General features: G+C 41.5%; 2 protein-coding genes across 6 annotated transcripts in view; one reads left to right on the plus strand and one right to left on the minus strand.

Annotated features, from left to right (window-relative positions):
- The window catches only part of ACACA (acetyl-CoA carboxylase alpha), a 272579-nt gene extending 265795 nt beyond the window's left edge, over window positions 1-6784 (minus strand). Inside the window, 1 exon segment of the mRNA XM_079904143.1 lies at window positions 6230-6784. Within this exon segment, the coding sequence (XP_079760269.1) occupies window positions 6230-6267 (38 nt within the window). The 5' untranslated portion in view covers window positions 6268-6784.
- An 85-nt stretch (window positions 6785-6869) lies between these two features.
- Window positions 6870-20275, plus strand: part of TADA2A (transcriptional adaptor 2A) — a 47956-nt gene continuing 34550 nt past the window's right edge. The window contains exons 1-4 of one of the 5 annotated variants that reach the window (XM_079905434.1): window positions 6870-6938; window positions 8949-9076; window positions 17535-17641; window positions 19034-19093. In XM_079905434.1, the coding sequence (XP_079761560.1) occupies window positions 9052-9076; window positions 17535-17641; window positions 19034-19093 (192 nt within the window). In that variant the 5' untranslated portion in view covers window positions 6870-6938; window positions 8949-9051. Of the gene's footprint in view, window positions 6939-7228; window positions 7306-7559; window positions 7835-8247; window positions 8515-8948; window positions 9077-17534; window positions 17642-19033; window positions 19094-20275 lie in introns of those variants that run through there. The other 4 variants (XM_079905435.1, XM_079905436.1, XM_079905437.1 and 1 more) reach the window with 4 other exon arrangements.

Genomic DNA, 20275 nt, shown 5'->3' on the forward strand with positions numbered 1-20275 from the left:
CCAAACTGCATGCTATCTCATGCTTCTGACCTTTGAATAATTTGATCTCTGTTTGGAATTTCCTTCCCACTCTTCTCCAAGACTTAACTCATCACTTCCCAAAGACCTACCCCTTTATTCTCCCTAGAATTGGCCAGTCTCTTCTTGGAGCCCACAGTGTACCTAGCACACCTCTGTTACAGCACATATTACCTTGTATCGCAATTATCTGCAGGCCCATCTGTCTCCCCTGCTAGTCACTGAGCTTCTTTTTGAGGGCAGAGATTATTTGATTAGTCGTTGAATCCCTACTACCTCGGCCTACAGTAGGACTCAATAAATATTTACGGAATGAAGGAATAAACACATAAGAATGCTCTAGAAGTTTCAAATAAAAAGGTTTGCTCTGGAGGTTGACTTGTGGAAGGCTAGCAGGCTGTCTGTCAGAAGACCTCTCAGGCTGTTTTACAAGCTTAGAAACCCAAATTTTCCACGCATAGAGAATGGTTCCATTATTTAGGAGTAGATTCATACTAACCACGCTCATACGTAAAATTATCAACTTATTTATAATGAGAAATACAATAGTCACATGTATAGAAATACTGTCTTCTGTACAACTATCCCGAACCTAAAGGTAGGCCTATATAGGAAGCTGCATTACTCCTGCATCATTGTTTAACCTGTGCACTCTCAATGAAGGAGGAAAAAAAAAAAATCTTATTCTCGAGGAGCAAAAACAATCTTACTTTCTATGTAAAAAGTACAGATATACATACAGTACATAAACAGATATACAGCTAGCATATCTGTGGTCTTAAAAGTTCATCCGGGAAAGCAAATTAGAAAAAAAAAGTCTAAAAAGGCTCTTTAGGGCTGGCAATAATGATAAAAAAAAAAAAAAAAAGGTTGAGAAACACTAGTTTAACCTCTGTATGATTCTTTCTTAAGGAATTAGAACAAGTGGAGTTATTTCTAAAATTCAGATATCCAGTGGCATTAGGTTGATATAGTATCTCTATAATAGCCAATACGGGAGCGATTGTGCTTGAAATTCATTGGCCGAGCCTCTTCCTTGAATGGGCACAAGAAAGTCAGCTTCAACAGGCTCCAACTCTTCCATTACTAACTAACCCCGCCCTCTTGCAGGCTGACTCATTCTTCCTTTGGATGTGTATGCATACTCTGTATTTCTCAGGAGCCGTTCTATTTCCTAAAAAAACTTGACATATCTCTGCTGGGATCCATTACCTTCTGAGGTTGTATAAAGTTTAGAGGTTGGGGATAGAAGTTTGAATGACTACTATGCTGCCTGCTTACACTCTCTGAGCGTCAATTTCTGCATCAGTAAAATGGGAGTAACAACACCTCCCTTGAGGGATTTTTAAGGACTAAAATGAGAAAGTGTACACAAAGAGCCTTGCACAGTAGCTGTTTTTAGTGCCAAGTTGGGAGACAACACTGCTGTGTCATTTTGAAGAGTGTGTTCATGTGTGTGTGAGCGCATGATTAAATAGTAAAGGGCTTCAGAGAAAACTGCTGTCCTTGGCATGATTATAGATTCCGGAAAATTAGTAAAGTGAGTAAACACTAAAAAATGTGTTTGGCTGTGTAAAAATAACCAGTTACAGCCATTTATGTAAACAGCTTAACATTTAAGGCCTGATTATCATGCAGCACAATAACAATTACATATATCATTAAATATGCATCAGATTAACCTTGTAAGTTTTATTTGATTACAATAGCACTCTATAGAACAGTCTTACAGTTAATTGCTCATAATGCATAAGTCTGTTCACTATTTACATCAATTTAATGAGACAGAGCTCCTGAGCATGTCCTGCATTTGACGTAAGCCTGGATTATTCATCCTTGATCGCAACTGTGCATTTGCCCTATGACCTGTGAGATAATGTACACTCTCTTTAGTTTTGTATAGTGAGGAAGGTGCTAAAGAAGCAGGTAGCAAAAGAAAATTCTGTTTAATTTGGTGTTTTGGAAGCCTACAGGTTTCCAGTAGATAGTTCTTGGTTAAAATAATGAAAATATTCCAAAGCTGAGCACTGGCCAACCTAGCCTAGAACACTTCTAAGCAAGCCCCAAGGTCATACTCTGAAGCACTTCTAGAATTAACATTAAAACTACAATTATAATTCATTTGACTCCCACCATGAACTAGGTACTACACATACATCATCATATCCTTATAAAACTCTTATAAATTAGGTATTATTATTTTCATTTTACATATGAAGAGAAAAGAGCCACAGAAAGATAATAGTTTGCTAAATTCTTGAAGGTAGTTAGGATTCAAATTCAGGAAAGGCTTCAAAGTACATGCTTTTTCAATTATATTAAACTGGGCCAGGTTTCTTACAATTCATATTTCAAACACTTACTAGGCACCTGTTGGTTGCAAAAGAGTATAGACTGCCTGTCATCAAATGATGCAAAATACTTTAGGAGCCTGTTTTGAAGGTCAAAAGGTGGAGGCCTCGTTCATCAGGCTGAAAGGCATGCAGCCAGGCTGCCTAGCAGGCATTTAAAATTTTCCTGATAAACAGGAGTCGCTCAGCAACAATACATTCCTGGTTCACCTAACTTTTAGATTCTACCCCAAGCCTGCTGTTTCAACAGACAGACATCCTGCGCTTTGTGGAGATCAAAAAGAAGTCAGTGAGGGTATTCTCTGGCAGTCCAGTGGTTAGGACTCGGCACTCTCACTGCCGGGGCCCGGGTTCAATCCCTGGTCGGGGAACTAAGATTCCACAAGCCGCACGGAGCAGCCAAAAAGAAGAAAGTCAGTAAGGTGAGGGTGAGGAAGAGGCAGAGGAGATGGGTAGCAAAGGGCTGGATTCATGAAAATTTGGCATAATGGCCATGGCATTACGAAAATCCTAATACTTGCTAACTTTTCACTTTGAATAGCCAGAGGGAGTTTATTAGTTACATTTGGACAGACCTGATTTTAATTCTGGCTGTACTACCTAGTAACTGAATGACTTAGGGCAAGTGGTTTTTACCTCTCGGAGCCTTGTTTTTCCTTATCTGTAAAATGGGATGCAGTAAGGTCCTTTGGCAGAATTCTTGCCCCTCTTGTTCATCTTTGAGATGTTTAGGGCCCTCCTACTTATGCAGAAGCACTCCAGTCAAGCCACTGTGTGGAGAAGTAGCTATATGTAGACCTTACATTTCCTTAAGTAGCTTAGCAAGAGTACTTCAACCCTTCCTCTGCAGACTGGTCATGGTTGAGGTTGATCAAGTTAAAAGAGCAATCTAGGAAACTCCTGGAAAGAATAGGATTGATTTCCTATCTCCTCTGACTAGGGTGGCCACAAAAGAAGAAAGATATGGGGGGCGGGGAGCAAATGGGGACAAGAGGATGGCAATGCTTCTGAATGCAAGAGACAGCAACAGAGGCTGAGGAGGCTGGAACCAGTCCTGAGCTGGGCCATGGTGGACCCAGGGCTTCTGTGAAAGTGCCTTAGTGTGTGAACTCAAAGGGCTGAGCCCTAAGAGCTGCAATCCTTGAGGCTCAGGCCTTTTGTGGCATGAAGTCCTCTCTACTGAGTGCATCACAGGAAACTCCTTGCCTTTAAGAGACCCTGCAATTGGCAAAGCAAAGGGCTCTGCTCCCAGACATAAATCTCTGGCTAATTTACATTGACTGGGGTTATCTTAGAGTTTAAAGGGGAGGAAGTTGAAACCTAGAAGGCATGGCTAGACTTTTAGACTTTTTGTTTTTATCTATCTGTATACCAAGGGGATTCCCTGGTGGCGCAGTGGTTAAGAATCCGCCTGCCAATGCAGGGGACATGGGTTCGATTCCCTGGTCCGGGAAGATCCCACATGTTGCAGAGCAAGTAAGCCCGTGCGCCACAACTACTGAGCCTGCGCTCTAGAGCCCGCGAGCCACAACTACTGAGCCCACGTGCCACAACTACTGAAGCCCGCATGCCTAGAGCCCATGCTCCACAACAAGAGAAGCCACCGCAATGAGAAGCCCACGCACAAGGAAGAGTAGCCTCCGCTCGCCGCAACTAGAGAAAGCCCACACACAGCAACGAAGACCCAACGCAGCCAAAATTAAATTAATTTAAAAAATAAATTAATTAAAAAAATTTTTTTTAATTTAAAAGTATTTGTATACCAAACTACAAAGAGCCACTTCAGATACAGGAAAAATAAATATTAGATGAGGTAAAGTTTATAAAGTCTTTCAGTACTCAGGACATAGCAAGTAACTAGAAATGGCAGATAGTCATTTCCACTAGGAGGAAGGCTCAGAAACTGCACTTCTGGTTCTAACCACAGCAGCTAAGCAGCTCAAGGGGAGCCTGTGGGGATATTTGGAGACAATCAATGGCAGCCACATTACAGAGCCTGGACAGCTCTTTTCCTTGCCTGAGTGACTTCATCCATACCTTTGCCTTTACCTGCTCATTTTGCAAATATTTGTCCAGGATGCACTTCTGTCCAGGCACTGAGGTTACAAAGAAGACACACAACCAAAGAAACAATTCTAATATGGTTATAGCATTTTAGCCCTGGCCTCTCTGAGCTCTAAATTCATTTATGTCATTTCACTCAGATTGCAAAACAGATATCTGAGACAGACCTTTCATTTCTCCTCCAAATTTGCCTGATGCCACCACACTGCTGAAGGCAAAAACCCAGAAAAACACTGCCTTAATCACTGTTACCCTTACCCTCACGGTGCATTTTCATTTCTCCACATCTTTCTTAAGCACAATGAATGACTAAATGGGGGCTTAGAATTCTAATGAGGGCCTAACATCAATTGAAGAGGAAGGGTAATTTCCAGATGAATCCTGTGTTTTTAATGAATAGATCCCAGTATTATGTGGGACTGTTTTTCCACAACAGTACAACACTGATGACTCATATTCAGTTTGTTGACAATCGTGACGTCCAGATCTGGATATATGCCCTAGCCAGACTCAAAAACTTTCAGTTTAGATGAGAAAGACATGAAGATAAGTCCTAAAGGTTTGAACCCATTTTCTGTTTGCGGAGGTGAAGGTGTTGTAAAGGTGTAGCTGAAACATCAATGTTCATAAACTACCTGTTGAACAACTGCTGGACGATCAATGATTTAAAGGCCAATTTTTATGTTTCTACTATCTATTCACACAACTGCCAGAGAGATCCTTTTAAAACAAATCTGATTATTCCTTTGTTCTCAACCCTTCCATGGTATTCTATCACATTCTAATAAAATCTAAAGTCCCACATGGCTTACCAGATATACAATCTGGCTTCTGCCTGTTATCCAACTTATTGCTTTAATTTGCTGTGCTCCAGCCTCACTGCTCTCCTTGCTTCTTCTCCAACATGCCAAGCAGTCAGGGCTATTTTAATTGCCATTTCTTTTCTCCTGGAACGATTTCGCTCTAGAAATCCACACAGCTGCCTCCCTCATTTAATGATTAGATTTCTGCTTACAATTAAGAGGACTTCCTTGTCTACCCCATCTAATAAAGCATCCCCTTTCTCCTAATTTTTTTAAAAACTTGCCACATTACTGGGCATTAGCTATTATTTAGTAATAATATTATGTGTATTGCTTAATGTCAATCTCCCCCCTTATTATGAGACAGAGACTTTGTTTTGTTCACAGCTGAATTCCCAGCACCTAGAACATTCTTCTCATCAAATATTTGATAAACGAATAGATTTTCAGAATACATCAAATGTAAAACTATTCTAAATTTATTGACATGAAGCATAGAAAAATATCTAGAAGAATGTATAGCAAAATGTTAACTATCATGGTGGGAGCTGGTTTTCACATATTTTTGCTCATGCAAACATTCTAACTTTTTTTTTTTTTTAGTATGAACTTGTATGACTCAGAGACTAAAAAATGAGTAAAGAGGCCACACAGGCATAAAGTGTAAATGAATTCTATAAGAGGTTGAGCAAATTTATGAAAAACTTCTAAATAGATGTATTAGCATGATGGTTAAGCTAAACTACTGTTTGAATCCCCTTCCCCAACACGGTCTAGCAGTGTGATCCCAAGTTGTTCACAAGGCAGAGTCTAAAGGTTTTCACCTGTCAAATGGGGACAATAATAATTAGTGTCTACCCCATAAGGTGGTTTTTGAAGATGAAACGGGACCATGTATGTAACCCCCTTTGTACAATGCCTGGCATGCAGAAAATACTCGACAAATGGCAGCTATTATAATAGTTAGTAGTAACAAGAGATGTTGGGACATACCTAGCCCTCAAGATTGACATCAGAGTGGACCACCACATCCTCTCATCATTGCGCCTCAGTCTGGGCCCCTGAAGCCCAAAGAGGAGATGGTTCTTTCCAAAGAAGATAATTTCGACGTTCCAGAAGCATCTGAATCAAACGTACCCTGTGAACCCTTAAACCTTTCAGGCAGTCTGGTTAATCCATGAGCAGCACTGCAAGACCCGGCTTCGAAAGGCGACCACCGCTCGCCGTCCTTGGGCCCAGTCCCTTAGCCTTGATTTTGTTCAAGGCTGCAACAGAGGTGAGGGGTGGGAATGTTAGAAAACACAAAAGCGGGGCAGTACCGGCCCGCTCCAGCTCACCGCACTCTAGAGCGGCTCAAACGGCACCACGCACCGGCAAGCCTGCGGCAACCAGCAACGCGCCCCCAGGGAAAAATGATTACTGGTCCGACTCAAAACTCAGACAAGCTGCTCAAAGGCCCACCCTCCAAGGCCTCTGCTAGAGGCCAGACGCTAGCGCACGGGTAGGGAAGGGTCGGGGACGGAGGGAGGGGCAGCCGTTGATGAGCCGCACGCGGCAAGGCCGCGACGGCCGGGGCGGGGACTGGGCGGAGGCGGCGAGCGCGCGGCCCGCTCGCGCCTGCGCCGCGCGGGAGCGAGCACGCAAGCCCAGGGCGCGCGCGCTGCTGGCGTTTCCTCGGCGCGGAGGAGGGGAACGAAGTGAGGTGAGGCACGAGGCGCTGCGGGCGGGCGGCGGCGGGGCGCAAGCCCCAGTCTCGGGACAAGGGGGAGGCAGGGATCGTGAGGTGCGGCGGGGTTGGGGGCGGACTGCGGGCCCCGGCGGCGTCGGCGGCGAGGGGGGCGAGGGGGGCGAGGGGGGCGGGCCACGCCGCGCCGTGGGGGAGGGCGGCGTGGGGCGGGCCTGAGCCCTGGGGCCCCGCCCCGCCGCGGCCTGACGCGCCCCGCCCCCTGGGCGGCCCCGCTGGGTCCCAGCCTGGCTCTTCCTGGCTCTGCTGCAAGGGAACGCGAAATCCCGTTCTTAGCTGACGTTACCCCTTGTTTTCAAGAAGGCCTTCCAAGTAGATATTTCAGGTCAGTTTTAGAGGTGAGGTGGTCTGAGGCTCCAGTAGGTAACTTCTTGGAATTTGGCAGATGTTAATGTGGAACTAGCATCCATCCTTTCATGGATGTTAGCGTCAGAAATGTCTCTTGTGTGAAGAAAGAGGAAAAAAGAAGATTCCGCTTATTGCAATATTGCGCTTACAACGTGGAGTGTTTGAGACTGTATACATCCTTTACTTGACCATCTCTACTAACCTCTGTTGAAGTGACTAACTGTAAGACATTGTGCAAGTGACAGTCTTTCAGAGGTTCCTTTCCCTTCTTGAAAAAGCAGCATGCCTCAGAAGGTTGTAAGGATTCAGAGACAATCCACATACAGTGATACTACAGTGCCTGGCATATGAAAAATATTCAGTAAATGTTGGCCATTATTTCATTATTGAGTGCATAATACCCCTTACTAAGCGCATTTTCTTCAAACTCATTTTCCTGGGACCAGAGCAGAGGGGTAACCACTCCAGTTCATTCCTGGAAAAGACAAGTTCATTGACAGTTTTATGTGAGTGTCCCATACAGTTAACGATGAATTATTCCCCAAGCTAAAACTATCAGGTGAAAGAAGTCACTGCAGGAGAACTAATGATGAACTAACCTTTTTGTAGAATTAACATTTATATGTCCATTACATTTGTGTTTATTGAGTTCTTTCCTCTTGGCACTGTGCTTGGTGCTTTAAGACATACAAATTTGTATTGATGTAGTCCCTGCTTTCATTTAGTCTAGAAATGGGGAAAATATGCATTCAGAAGTGATTCTCACAAAGTGGAATGTGAAAAATGCCAAAAAAAGAGATAGATAAAAAGATATGGGAGTATAGAGGGAGGGGGGATGTTTTCATGACTTCGTGTGAAATATGAGTTCATTTATGTCTTCAAAAAGATAACTTTGTATATAGTACATACCTATTAAATAGCTGTTCAAAGAATAAATTAGTGAACAAAATGTACGTTGTAATAGATAGGATTCCTTAGTTTTCTAGTAATAGACGTTCATTCAGATTAAAGTATTACTGGAACGATAGAGAAATGAGAAAAAACAAACAAACAAACCTACACCATTGGGCTACCCTTGGGGATGGGGATCTCAAGAGCCAGATCTCTTGGACCAGATTCTTTGGCTAGTGAATGAGCTCTAACCTGCCCTCTGTCCTTGGATACCTTACTCAAGATTCAGCTTTCGGTAAGAACAGATCTGGTTGCTTTAGCTGCTGTGGGGCTGGGGGGTGGAGTATTGGGATTCGTAACCCCACGAAAGCCATATGAAAGTCAGTTTCCCAAAGGAAGGAGGGCTAAGGAGAAAAGTGAGGCCTGGCAGAGAAAATCAGTTGTTGTTTATTAGAGATATGTAGCCTTTGTAGACGGCTTACTATGGGCCTGGCGCTATGGTACATTATCTATGGTGGATTTTGATATTTAATCTTCAGCAACTCTAGAAGGTAGATATGATTGTATCATCCATTTTACAGAGGAAGGAACAAGCTTGTAGAGATAAACAAATTTGCTTAGCCTTACAAAGCTAGGATGTGGTACAGTTGAGTAAGTTACATTATGTTCTCTTTATCTTGTCCCTTTAAAGTATTTCCTCATCCATGTGCCACTTTTGTTTGTTTATAGGGGGGGTCGTCAGCTTTGGTGTCTGTGTTGGCCAGTTCTGAAATCTCCTTGAAGGAGCCCTGCATTGAGGAAGATTAAAGCAGCAGTCTTTGCCAACTGGGGAATGGACCGTTTGAGTTCCTTTAGCAGTAAGTACCATGGGAACAAGTCCCAGGTGAATATTAATAGCAAACTGAAGTGGAAGTTGATCAAAGAAGAAAAATAAGCACTTTGAAGATGAAGCCATGTGAATCTGATCCTAAAGGAATGAGTATCAAATCAGAATAAAATCAACCACTACTACTGAACACATGATACAAAACTGAGCACATGACACTCAAGGTCTTATAAGAAAATTAAGCTCAGGTGGGCCATTCATAATACGATTAACCCGTAGTTCGACTTAAAAAAGCAGTTGAATTTCTCTTTAGAATCAATAACATATTTCAGGCGCCTTGGTAAGAACTAATGTGAGTGGTAGACTAAAGGAAATGCTCCTGCCCCTGCTTTCTTGGCACTTGTATTCTAAGAGTAAACTATAGTACAGTAATAGTGCAGAGATTTATGGCGTACATGTGAAGTAAATCCAGGCAGCCACAACTATGGAGGAAAAAATACACTTTTTCTTTTCTTCTGAAGATAAGAGATTTGGCAGAAATAGAAATCCATTGTTAGATGTTAGTAGTGTCCCAATGAGAAGAATCAGAAAGTCACTTTTGGGGTGTATCCTCCTCAGCAGTTTCTTTCTTCCTCCCTCCCTCCCTTCCTCCCTTCCTCCCTTCCTCCCTTCCTCCCTTCCTCCCTTCCTCCCTTCCTCCCTTCCTCCCTTCCTTCCATTTACTTATTTTGCTTTTGGCTACTCCAGGTCTTAGTTGCAGCATGTGGGACCTTTTAGTTGTGGGACGCGGACTCTTTGTTGTGGCATGCATGTGCGGGATCTAGTTCCCTGACCAGGGATTGAACCCGGGCCCCCTGCATTGGGAGCACCGAGTCTTACCCACTGGACCACTAGGGAAGTCCCTCAGCAGTTTCTTAAAGGGGCTCTAATTTACTCTCTCATCAGACTCCCTATATATATTTAGGACAGAATGGAGTCTTCCAATACATCTAGTTCAGATCTTTCATTTTTCACACAGAGAAAGAGCCTAAATGAATTATCCCCATGCTGGGAGTATAAACTGAAACCACTCTCTCCCCCTTTTCAAAATAATTAAAAATTTTTTAAAAAGTGGTTTTTTTTAATATTTTTAAGCTAAACTTTAAAATTTTTATTTGGAAACAATTTCAAACAGGAAAGTTGGAAGAATAAGAATAGTACAAAGAATATCCATACACCTTTTGTAAACCTTTTACTCTATTTTCATAGTTCTCTATCTATAAATATACATATTTATTCACATATATATGTATTTATAAGTAGATATACATACCCAATATTTTTTTTTCAGAATCATTTGAGGGCTTAGGGACATACATCATGGCCCCTAAGTACTTTAGTGTTTATTTCCTGAGACTAGGGATATTCTCTTCTAACTTCAGTACATTCTAGCCTCAGTAGAGTTGCCAACTTTAGTAAGTATAACACTGATAAAATACTTTTATCTAACCTGCCGTCTGTATTCCAGTTTTGTCAGCTGACTCAATAATGTCCTTGACAATGTTTTTTTTCCTTCCCATACAGGATACAGTCAGGGTTCAGGTCTTGCATTAAGTTGCTGTGTCTCTTTAGCCTCCTTTAAACTGAAACATGTCCACAGCCTTTGTCTTTAGTGATTGACACTTTTGAAGAATACAGCCCCTTTCTCCCCTTTTTAAAACTAGAGGTGTCTCATTTTGGGTTTGTCTGGTCTTGGTCTTGCTGTGTTCCTCATTAGCGATGTTAATTTTGAAAACCCAGTCAACGGGGGCTTCCTTGGTGGCGCAGTGGTTGAGAGTCCGCCTGCCGATGCAGGGGACACGGGTTCATGCCCCGGTCTGGGAAGATCCCACATGCCGCGGAGCGGCTGGGCCCGTGAGTCATGGCTGCTGAGCCTGTGCGTCCGGAGCCTGTGCTCCGCAACGGGAGAGGCCAGAACAGTGAGAGGCCCGCATACCGCAAAAAAAAAAAAAAAGAAAACCCAGTCAAGGTGTGCATTTGAGTTCTTCACTGTTTAATGTCTATTTTTTCTCTTGGGTCTAATAAGCAACCCATAAGGAGACACTTTCAGGCCATAAAATATCCTGTTCCTCATCAGAATTTCTCCCTAGTTAGCATCCATTGATGATTTTTGCCTGATCCAGTCTTTACTACGACGGTCGCAAAATGATTTTTCCCCCTGCATCCAGCACTCTCCATATTTACTAGTTAGCATTTAGCATTCTACTATAATCAAGAGACCTCCTGTTTCACTTATTTATTATAAGTATGCATGCATGAATTCCTTTATTTTCAGTGGTTTATAATTCATTATCATACTTACTTTGGTTCTCAGATTGTCCTAATTTGAACACTGTGAGCCCCTTTAAGCCAGCTCTTGCAACCTTGTGACGTGCCCCGTCGCTTTTTTGAGCATCTCCTTACTTTTTGGCATGGCTACATGTTCGAGGTGCATCTTCTACCTCCCATGCCCCAGCCCTAGAATCAGCCACTTCTCTGAGGAGCCCTTGGTCCTTTTAGAAAGGAGTGACATTAGAGACCAAGATATGGCCATTGCTTATTTCTACTAGAGTATCTTGGCATCTGGGCCTTTTTGGCCCACAGCGCTGGGAAATACATGGTAGGTATACACTACGTACATATATACCAGCATATGTACATAGTTGCATATACATGCGTATATCCATAGATGCACTTTCTTAGAAATCATGAGTTCACACTGATAACCTCCAGTTCACCTTCCTAGGCCCTTTTTTTGTCCCCCCACCCCCACCACGTTCCTTGTTTGTGTGTCCTTTCCTCAGTGAAAACCCTGGCTCCCAGCATTAGCACGATTATTCATTTGCTCAGTCTTTTAATACATCCAGAATTATTTCAAAATTGCTTGGTGCATACCACTACATAACACAGACCCACTTCAACAAGTTCAGGATTTGTTTGCAATTCTCTGCATCACCCAAGACTGAAGGTCTGTTGTTAAATGTTTATAAGTTACTTGGATTGGTTCTTTTTTTTCCCCTCCTCATTGTGGTTGTGATATTCCTTTGAAATACTTTTTGGTTCATCTGTTCGTTCTGCTTTCAGTTTTCCCTTCCCATATTTAGTGGTTTAATTTTCTAATTTGCAGAACATGAGTATGCTTCCAAAAGTCAAAGCTATGCAAAAAGGTATATTTGGAGAATTGTTGCTCCTTCCTGGGTCTCTTCCACTCCTTTCCATTCCCCCTCCTTCAACCCTTCGTAGGTATTGTTTTCTAATTTATCTGTCCTTTATTTCTTTTTGCAAAGACAGACGTGTATATGTTTTTGCTTTTGTTTTCCCTAATTTTTTCCTGAAAAGGTAGCATACTATGTATGCTCTTTTGCACCTTGTTTTTTTCACTTAATAGTATCTCGTGGAAATACGATGCTGCTTTATAGACATTGTTATTTTTATTTATTTATATATATTTTTTGCGGTACACGGGCCTCTCACTGTTGTGGCCTCTCCCGTTGCGGAGCATAGGCTCCGGACGCGCAGGCTCAGAGGCCATGGCTCATGGGCCCAGCCACTCTGCGGCATGTGGGATCTTTCCGGACTGGGGCACGAACCCGTGTCCCCTGCATTAGCAGGCGGACTCTCAACCACTGCACCACCAGGGAAGCCTCCGAGATTATTTTTTTATAGTTGTATAGTACTCGATTATGTGAACGTACCATAGTTTGTTCAACTACTGTCCAGTGCTTGGACATCAAAGTAGTATTTTGCAGTTATAAATAATGTTCTAATGCATAACCTTATACTGTTGGAGGTGTATATTCAGGGTAAATTCCTAGAAGTGGGATTTCTAGGTCCAAAGATAAATGGATGCATTTATTTAGATAGTGCTAAATTCCTTTCTATAGAAGTTGTGCCATTTTGCATTCCCGTCAGCAATATATGAGGTTGCCTATTTCCCCACAGTCTTCTTAAGAAAGTATATTATCAAGCTTTTGAATTTTTGCCAATCTGATGGGTAAGAACTTATATCTCAGCGTAGATTTCTCTTATTATGAGTGAAGTTGAATGTCTTTTCATGTTTAAGGTCCATTTTATCTCTCTTTTTCCTAATTATCTCTTCGTGACTTTCACAGTAGGATTTTTGGTCTTTTATTTTCCTCTCAATTTTTAAAAGTTCTTTCTATATTAAAGATGTTAGCCCTTTATGATATGTTTACAAGTATTTTCTTCTAGTTTATTTGCTTTTTAAACTTTGCTTATGGTGTTCTTTGCCAAAAAAGAGCTTTTTGTTTGTTTTGTTTTGTCAAATTTATTACTCTTTTATTGCCTCTGAAGTTTGAATGATGGTAAAAAGTCTTTCCCTACTCCTAGGTTACAGAAAAGTTCTGGAATCCTTTGTGAAGGACACTTTGGCTATGTGTATCAGAAACCCTCTGTACACTCAACAGTTCTAGTTCTAGGAAAACAGAAATCCTGAGGAACAAAATGTGAACTGTTACGTGTACAGGAACGTCGATCTCAGCATTTTTTATAATAGTGAAAAATTGGAAACAACTTAAATATCCACCAATAGGAAACTGGTTAGATTAGTGGTTCTCAGTCTTATGAGACCCAGTGATTTCTTTTTATAATGTTTTTAAAGCCCCTTTTACTATTTGGAAATGAAATACATAGATAATATAACATAACTATGCCCATGATTTCAAAGAAATAAAAACAATGCCCTAGGACTTCCCTGGTGGCACAGTGGTTAAGAAATCTGCCTGCGAATGCAGGAGACACGGGTTCAATTCCTGGTCCGGGAAGATCTCACATGCCATGGAGCAACTAAGCCCGTGCACCACAACTACTGAGCCTGTGCTGTAAGCCCGCGAGCCACAACCACTGAAGCCCGAGCGCCTAGAGCCTGTGCTCCGCAACAAGAGAAGCCATCTCAATGAGAAACCCGCGCACCACAACGAAGAGTATTCCCCACTCACCGCAACGAGAGAAAGCCTGTGCGCAGCAATGAAGGCCCAACACAGCCAAAAATAAATAAATTAAGTAATTAAAAAATAATAATATTGCCCTAACTATACTATAAAAGATAAATAAAAGAGAAGTGATTTGTAATAAATAATGTAATTTATAATAATATGTATCAATATGTTTAGACATTACAGTGGAAAACATAATGCCTTTAGTCAGATGCTTGTACCCGTAAGTCAAATCACTGTGCATATTACAACTACAAATGCACAGTGATTCACGTGTGTTGTATTGGTGACTCAAATACCACAAGCTTGAATAACTCTTAGTAAAGTTCTGAACAAAACAAGGTAGAATCTCCTCTTGACGTAATGCAGTTGCCTTCCTGGAAAATTCAATACATATTAAAACTGTCAAAACCATTTTGTTGTATTTAGTATGGAATTATGTTCCAGGTCATGTCATTATGAGCAAGTTTTCACCTACTTGAATGTCTGGTGGGACATTTGAAAGTTGTGCAGGAGACTGGCCAATTCTTTGTTGTGTAGGAAAATATCTTGAGTGTTGAAGGATATCTAGCATCCCTGATCCCAGCCTGCTAAGTGCCAGTAGTGCTCCCTAGTCATTGTGGCAACAAAAAAGCATCTCCTCAGATTTCCATAATGCCTTCCTAGGAGGCAGTTGAAAACCATTAGGTTAGATTAAATAGATATAATGGACTATTATTCATCCATTAAAAAGAGTGAGGAAGATCTATGTGTACCATCATGAAAGATGTTGACAATATATTATCAAGTGAAAAAACAGGCTATAAAATGTGTGGTATCCCACTTTTGTTAAAATATACACACATGTACATAGAAGAAAGGCTGGAAATCAGAATGTTAATAGAGGATGACATACTTTATACTTTTTATTGTCTAAAATTTTTGAAACTATAAATTGAACTTTTACAAAATAATTATCTTTTTTTAACATCTTTATTGGAGTATAATTGCTTTACAGTGGTATGTTAGTTTCTGCTTTATAACAAAGTGGATCAGCTGTACATACACATATATCCCCATATCTCCTCCTTCTTGTGTCTCCCTCCCATCCTCCCTATCCCACCCCTCTAGGTGGTCACAAAGCACTGAGCTGATCTCCCTGTGCTATGCAGCTGCTTCCCACTAGCTATCTACCTTACGTTTGGTAGTGTATATATGTCCATATTACTCTCTCACTTCGTCCCACCTTACCCTTCCCCCTCCCTGTGTCCTCAAGTCCATCCTCTACGTCTGCATCTTTATTCCTGTCCTGCCCCTAGGTTCTTCAGAACCTTTTTTTTTTTTTAGATTCTATATGTGTTAGCATACGGTACTTTTCTCTTTCTGACTTAGTTCACTGTGTATGACAGACTCTAGGTCCATCCACCTCACTACAAATAACTCAATTTCATTTCTTTTTATGGCTGAGTAATATTCCATTGTATATATGTGCCACATCTTCTTTATCCATTGAACTGTTGATGGACACTTAGGTTGCTTCCATGCCCTGGCTATTGTAAGGAGAGCTGCAGTGAACATTGTGGTACATGACTCTTCTTGAATTATGGTTTTCTCAGGGTATATGCCCAGTAGTGGGATTGCTGGGTCGTATGGTAGTTATATATTTAGTTTTTTCAGGAACCTCCATAGTGTTTCCCATAGTGGCTGTATCAATTTACATTCCCACCAACAGTGCAGGAGGGTTCCCTTTTCTCCACACCCTATCCAGCATTTATTGTTTGTAGATTTTTTTTTTTTTTTTTTTTTTTTTTTTTTTTGATGTACGCGGGCCTCTCACCGCTGCGGCCTCTCCTGTTGCGGAGCACAGGCTCTGGACACGCAGGCCCAGCGGCCATGGCTCACGGGCCCAGCCGCTCTGTGTCATGTGGGATCCTCCCGGACCGGGGCAGGAACCCGCGCCCCCCGCATCGGCAGGCGGACTCTCAACCACTGCGCCACCAGGGAAGCCCCTGTTTGTAGATTTTTTGATGATGGCCATTCTGACTGGTGTGAGATGATACCTCATTGTAGTTTTGATTTGCATTTCTCTAAAAAACAATTACTTCTTGACATGAGGGTTTAAAAACTCTTTAGGTCAGTCATTGGCCAATTTTTTGTCGTTGAAGAAAGTTTGAGGAAAGAAAAGCAAGCTCATATCATTAAAAGAAAAGGATGCGAGGGCTTCCCTGGTGGCGCAGTGGTTGAGAGTCCGCCTGCCGATGCAGGGGACACAGGTTCGTGCCCAGGTCCGGGAGGATCCCACGTGCCACGGAGCGGCTGGCTCCATGAGCCATGGCCGCTGAGCCTGCGCGTCCGGACCCTGTGCTCCGCAACAGGAGAGGCCACAACAGTGAGAGGCCCGCGTACCGCAAAAAAAAAAAGAAAGAAAAGGATGTGAGGAAGAAGGTAATTTGGTAAAAATTAACATTTAATATAAAATAATTTTTGTTCTTCCATTTCAAAATTTTAAATGGGAGAAGTGGGGTAGTTGCTGTTCCACATGTTTATTTTGAAGCTACTGCCAGAAAGATTACCTTTCTTTCCTCTGTCATTTTTTTCTCCAGGACTTCATTTAGAAGCAAAAGAAAAGAAAAATAATCACCACTTACAGGAGGGAAAGGTGCCTTGAAGAGTGTTTCTTGGACTTTAGGAAGGAAAATGCTATTGCAGAATGTGAGAAATTCTGCACCAGGCCAAACAGATTAAATCCCTTCTCTACCTTCAGAGCCTGTTTTCTTAGACTTCTGTTGATCACAGAGAACAACTCTGCTAGGTTGCCCTGACTCAAGAGTGGCAGAGTTTGGGACAGCCAGGGACACACACACATCTGCATTTTTATGACTTTAGAGAGTTTGGATTATACTCCTTGCCTTGATATTGCAGAGACAGTACTGTCATTGGAACTGGAGGAAGGTCTGCTCTGTTCTCTACTTACTGTGGGAGAAAGGGAGGGAGCTGTCCTGGGTTTAACTCCCAAATCAAATATGAAGTAGTACATCCCAAGACATGTTTAAAGGGTTTTTCTTTACCAACTTTTTATTATGAAAAATTTCAAACTTATAGAAAGTTGAAAGAACAGTACAGCAATTATTGCCCATTACCCAGACCCAGCAGTTATTAACATTTTGTCAGATTGGCTTTATCTATAACTATATATGTGTTATGTAGGTATGTGACATTATTTTCCCCTGGGAAAATAAATTGTGGGCATTATGAAACTTCCAGTTCAAACTTGTGTTTGTAAATTTCTCTGCAGGGGCAATATCTACTTAAATGCTATTTAAAATAGTAGATATACTGTAGGTAGGAACAAAACTGGCCTGAAATAAAAAGGAACATAATTTTTGTTTTTTCTTATTTGGAATGAGCTCATCTTGTCTCCATGAACTTTTCAGCACAGCTTACTACCTTGTGTGATCATTTGCAGATTTTCACCTTCTCGCATTTAAGATAATCATAAGGTGTTTTGAAGCTAGTATATTTTTCTTTTTGTTATAGATGATCCCTCTGATAAGCCACCTTGCCGAGGCTGCTCCTCCTACCTCATGGAGCCTTATATCAAGTGTGCTGAATGTGGGCCACCTCCTTTTTTCCTGTGCTTGCAGGTAACTCTTTAAGGGGAGGCTTGCCTAGTTTTATGGATATAGTAAATTCAGAGATGACTATCAATTGCTCAGAAGGACCATACCTTATTAAGTCTATTTTTTCCAGTCAATATTGAATTACACATTTTGCCAGTGAAAAATTGGGGAACAGAGCAGGATGGATGAGATAGACTGTTGAATATTCCACTTCCCTGTATCAACCTAATGCTGTTTTTACCAGTAAATTTCAAGTATTGGGACTACAGGAAATAGAATTGGAGGATTATGCCTTTTGATAGCACCTATGACACTGTTTTTTTGTCTTACCGAAGAGTGATGTTTGGGCAGGTGACAAACCAGGGAACAAACTATTTCGTCGATGATAGTGGTAATAGCAATACTAATGATAAGTGCTGGGCTTCCCTCGTGGCGCAGTGGTTAAGAATCCGCCTGCCAATGCAGGGGACATGGGTTTGGGCCCTGGTTCTGGAAGATCCCACATGCTGCGGAGCAACTAAGCCCATGCGCCACAACTACTGGGCCTGCGCTCTAGAGCACGCTAGCCACAACTACTGAGCCCGCGTGCCACAACTGCTGAAGCCCATGCACCTAGAGCCCGTGCTCCGCAACAAGAGAAGCCACTGCAATGAGAAGCCCGCACACTTCAACGAAGAGTAGCCCCCGCTCACCGCAACTAGAGAAAGCCTGTGCGCAGCAACGAAGACCCAACGCAGCCAAAAATAAATAAAATTTTAAAAAATTGTTTAAAAAAAATACTAATGATAAGTGCTTACTCTGTGCCAGGCACTATCTTGAGTACTTTGCATGAATTAACCTTTAAATCATAACTGCAACCCTAGGAAGTAACTATGATTAGTATTCCTATATTATAAAGGAAACTCAGGCAAAGAGAGGTTAAATAATTGGCTCAAGGTCACACAGCAAATACCATATTTTATCAGATCCAAGATGCTGTTGATTAAAAGAAACATCCCAATTTCAGAAATGTTAAAGTGTAAAAATGGCTGATGGAAGTTGTAATGTACTTTTCATTATAAGATGAATCCACATTTCAGAGTTTTAAAATATGAAATAATACATGTCTTAGAATTGCTGAAATAAGCTAAGAGCCAGGATTCAAATTTAGGCAGTCTGCTTCCAGGGCTTATGCTTTTATAAAAGGAGGAGTTGTCCTAGGAAAAACTCTTTTTTTCAGATCATTGTTTTTCTCTATGTGGGCCATTGAAAGGCTGCGATCATGAACTTAACCTTCCTGTTGTGGCTGCAGACAAGACTAAATGAATTCTTAAAAACTCATCACAAGAGTAAAATACCCCCAAGCCATCTTCTGTCCTTTAAGAAAGCATTTCAAAACGTAGCTTTTTGGTAACTTAATTTTCTTTTCTTTTGCAGTGTTTCACTCGAGGATTTGAGTACAAGAAACATCAAAGTGATCATACTTACGAAATAATGGTAATGATGAAGTTGTAGGAATTTCCCTTCATTTTCAAGTATTATACCGGGAATTAGTCTTTTTATTTCTTCATCTGCAAGTATCTCACTTTTCTTTCGCCCACTTCTGGATTAGGTAATCATTGCGCAATAAGCTTTTTAGGGTTTTATGGATCTTCTAAGGCATTTAAGTCCAAAAAATCATTTTATATACTCAGATTTTTGGTTTAAATTAGAAGGAATTTAAAGGAAGTGCTTTTTGAGATTTACTAATATAAGGATCAGAGGTTTGTGGTTTTCTAAGTTCATTGATAAACATGCAGTAAATGTGTTGTCGCTGTGTTTGGCTAATGGTATTTTTATGTGGTTTGTGTGGGCAGTGGTGATATTTATCTCTGGCACTCAACCTCCCCAGCCTCGGGAAAATTAGTTACCCTCAGAGAGTTAAGTTGTAAAATGGATGTAGGGTGAATAACATAGTAATATACAGAATCACTTTGAAGAGGTAGACTGACTTATAGGCCAGAATAAGACTTGGCTGTAATTTGATTGTTTGCCGCCTCTAAAGAAGGAATGAGAGGCAGATGTTGGCAGTGTCCTTCCAATATCTAGCCAGAGGAACGGGCACTTTAATAAGCCAAAGTGAATATGTGGTATGCTTGACAGGTCTATATACAGTACCTTTGTCAGTTATCAGAGCCTAACTCCTAGGTCACCAAGTAGTTTTCTTACATTTGGCCTCCCATGTTGTTCTTCTTACAGGAAGGAATGCTGGTTGGGCATCTACTTGACAGTAATTTCACATCATGGGTTAATCCATTGATACATGTGTTAGTTTTCTCTTGCTGCCATAACAACTTAACCAAAAACGAAGGAGCTTAAACAACAACACAAATTTATCCTCTCACAATTCTGTTGGTCAGAAGACCATTAGACTCAGTGGTTTGCTCCAGATTCTGTAAGGCTGAAATGAAAGTGTTGACCTGTCTGGGTTTTTATCTGGAGACCCTGCGGGAGAATCCACTTCCAGTCTACTTCATTCTCATTCAAGTTGTTGACAGAATTCACTGCTGGGAGGTTGTAGGACTGATGCTACTGTTTCCTTATTAGTTGGCCAGGGCTTACTCTTAGTCTCTAGAGGTTCCTGGCCCTCATTCTCAGTATTCAAAGCCAGCAATGGCAGGGAGTCCTTGAGGGTTACTG

This window comes from Stenella coeruleoalba (assembly GCF_951394435.1).
Source record: "Stenella coeruleoalba genome assembly, chromosome: 19".
Classification (NCBI taxonomy): domain Eukaryota; kingdom Metazoa; phylum Chordata; class Mammalia; order Artiodactyla; family Delphinidae; genus Stenella; species Stenella coeruleoalba.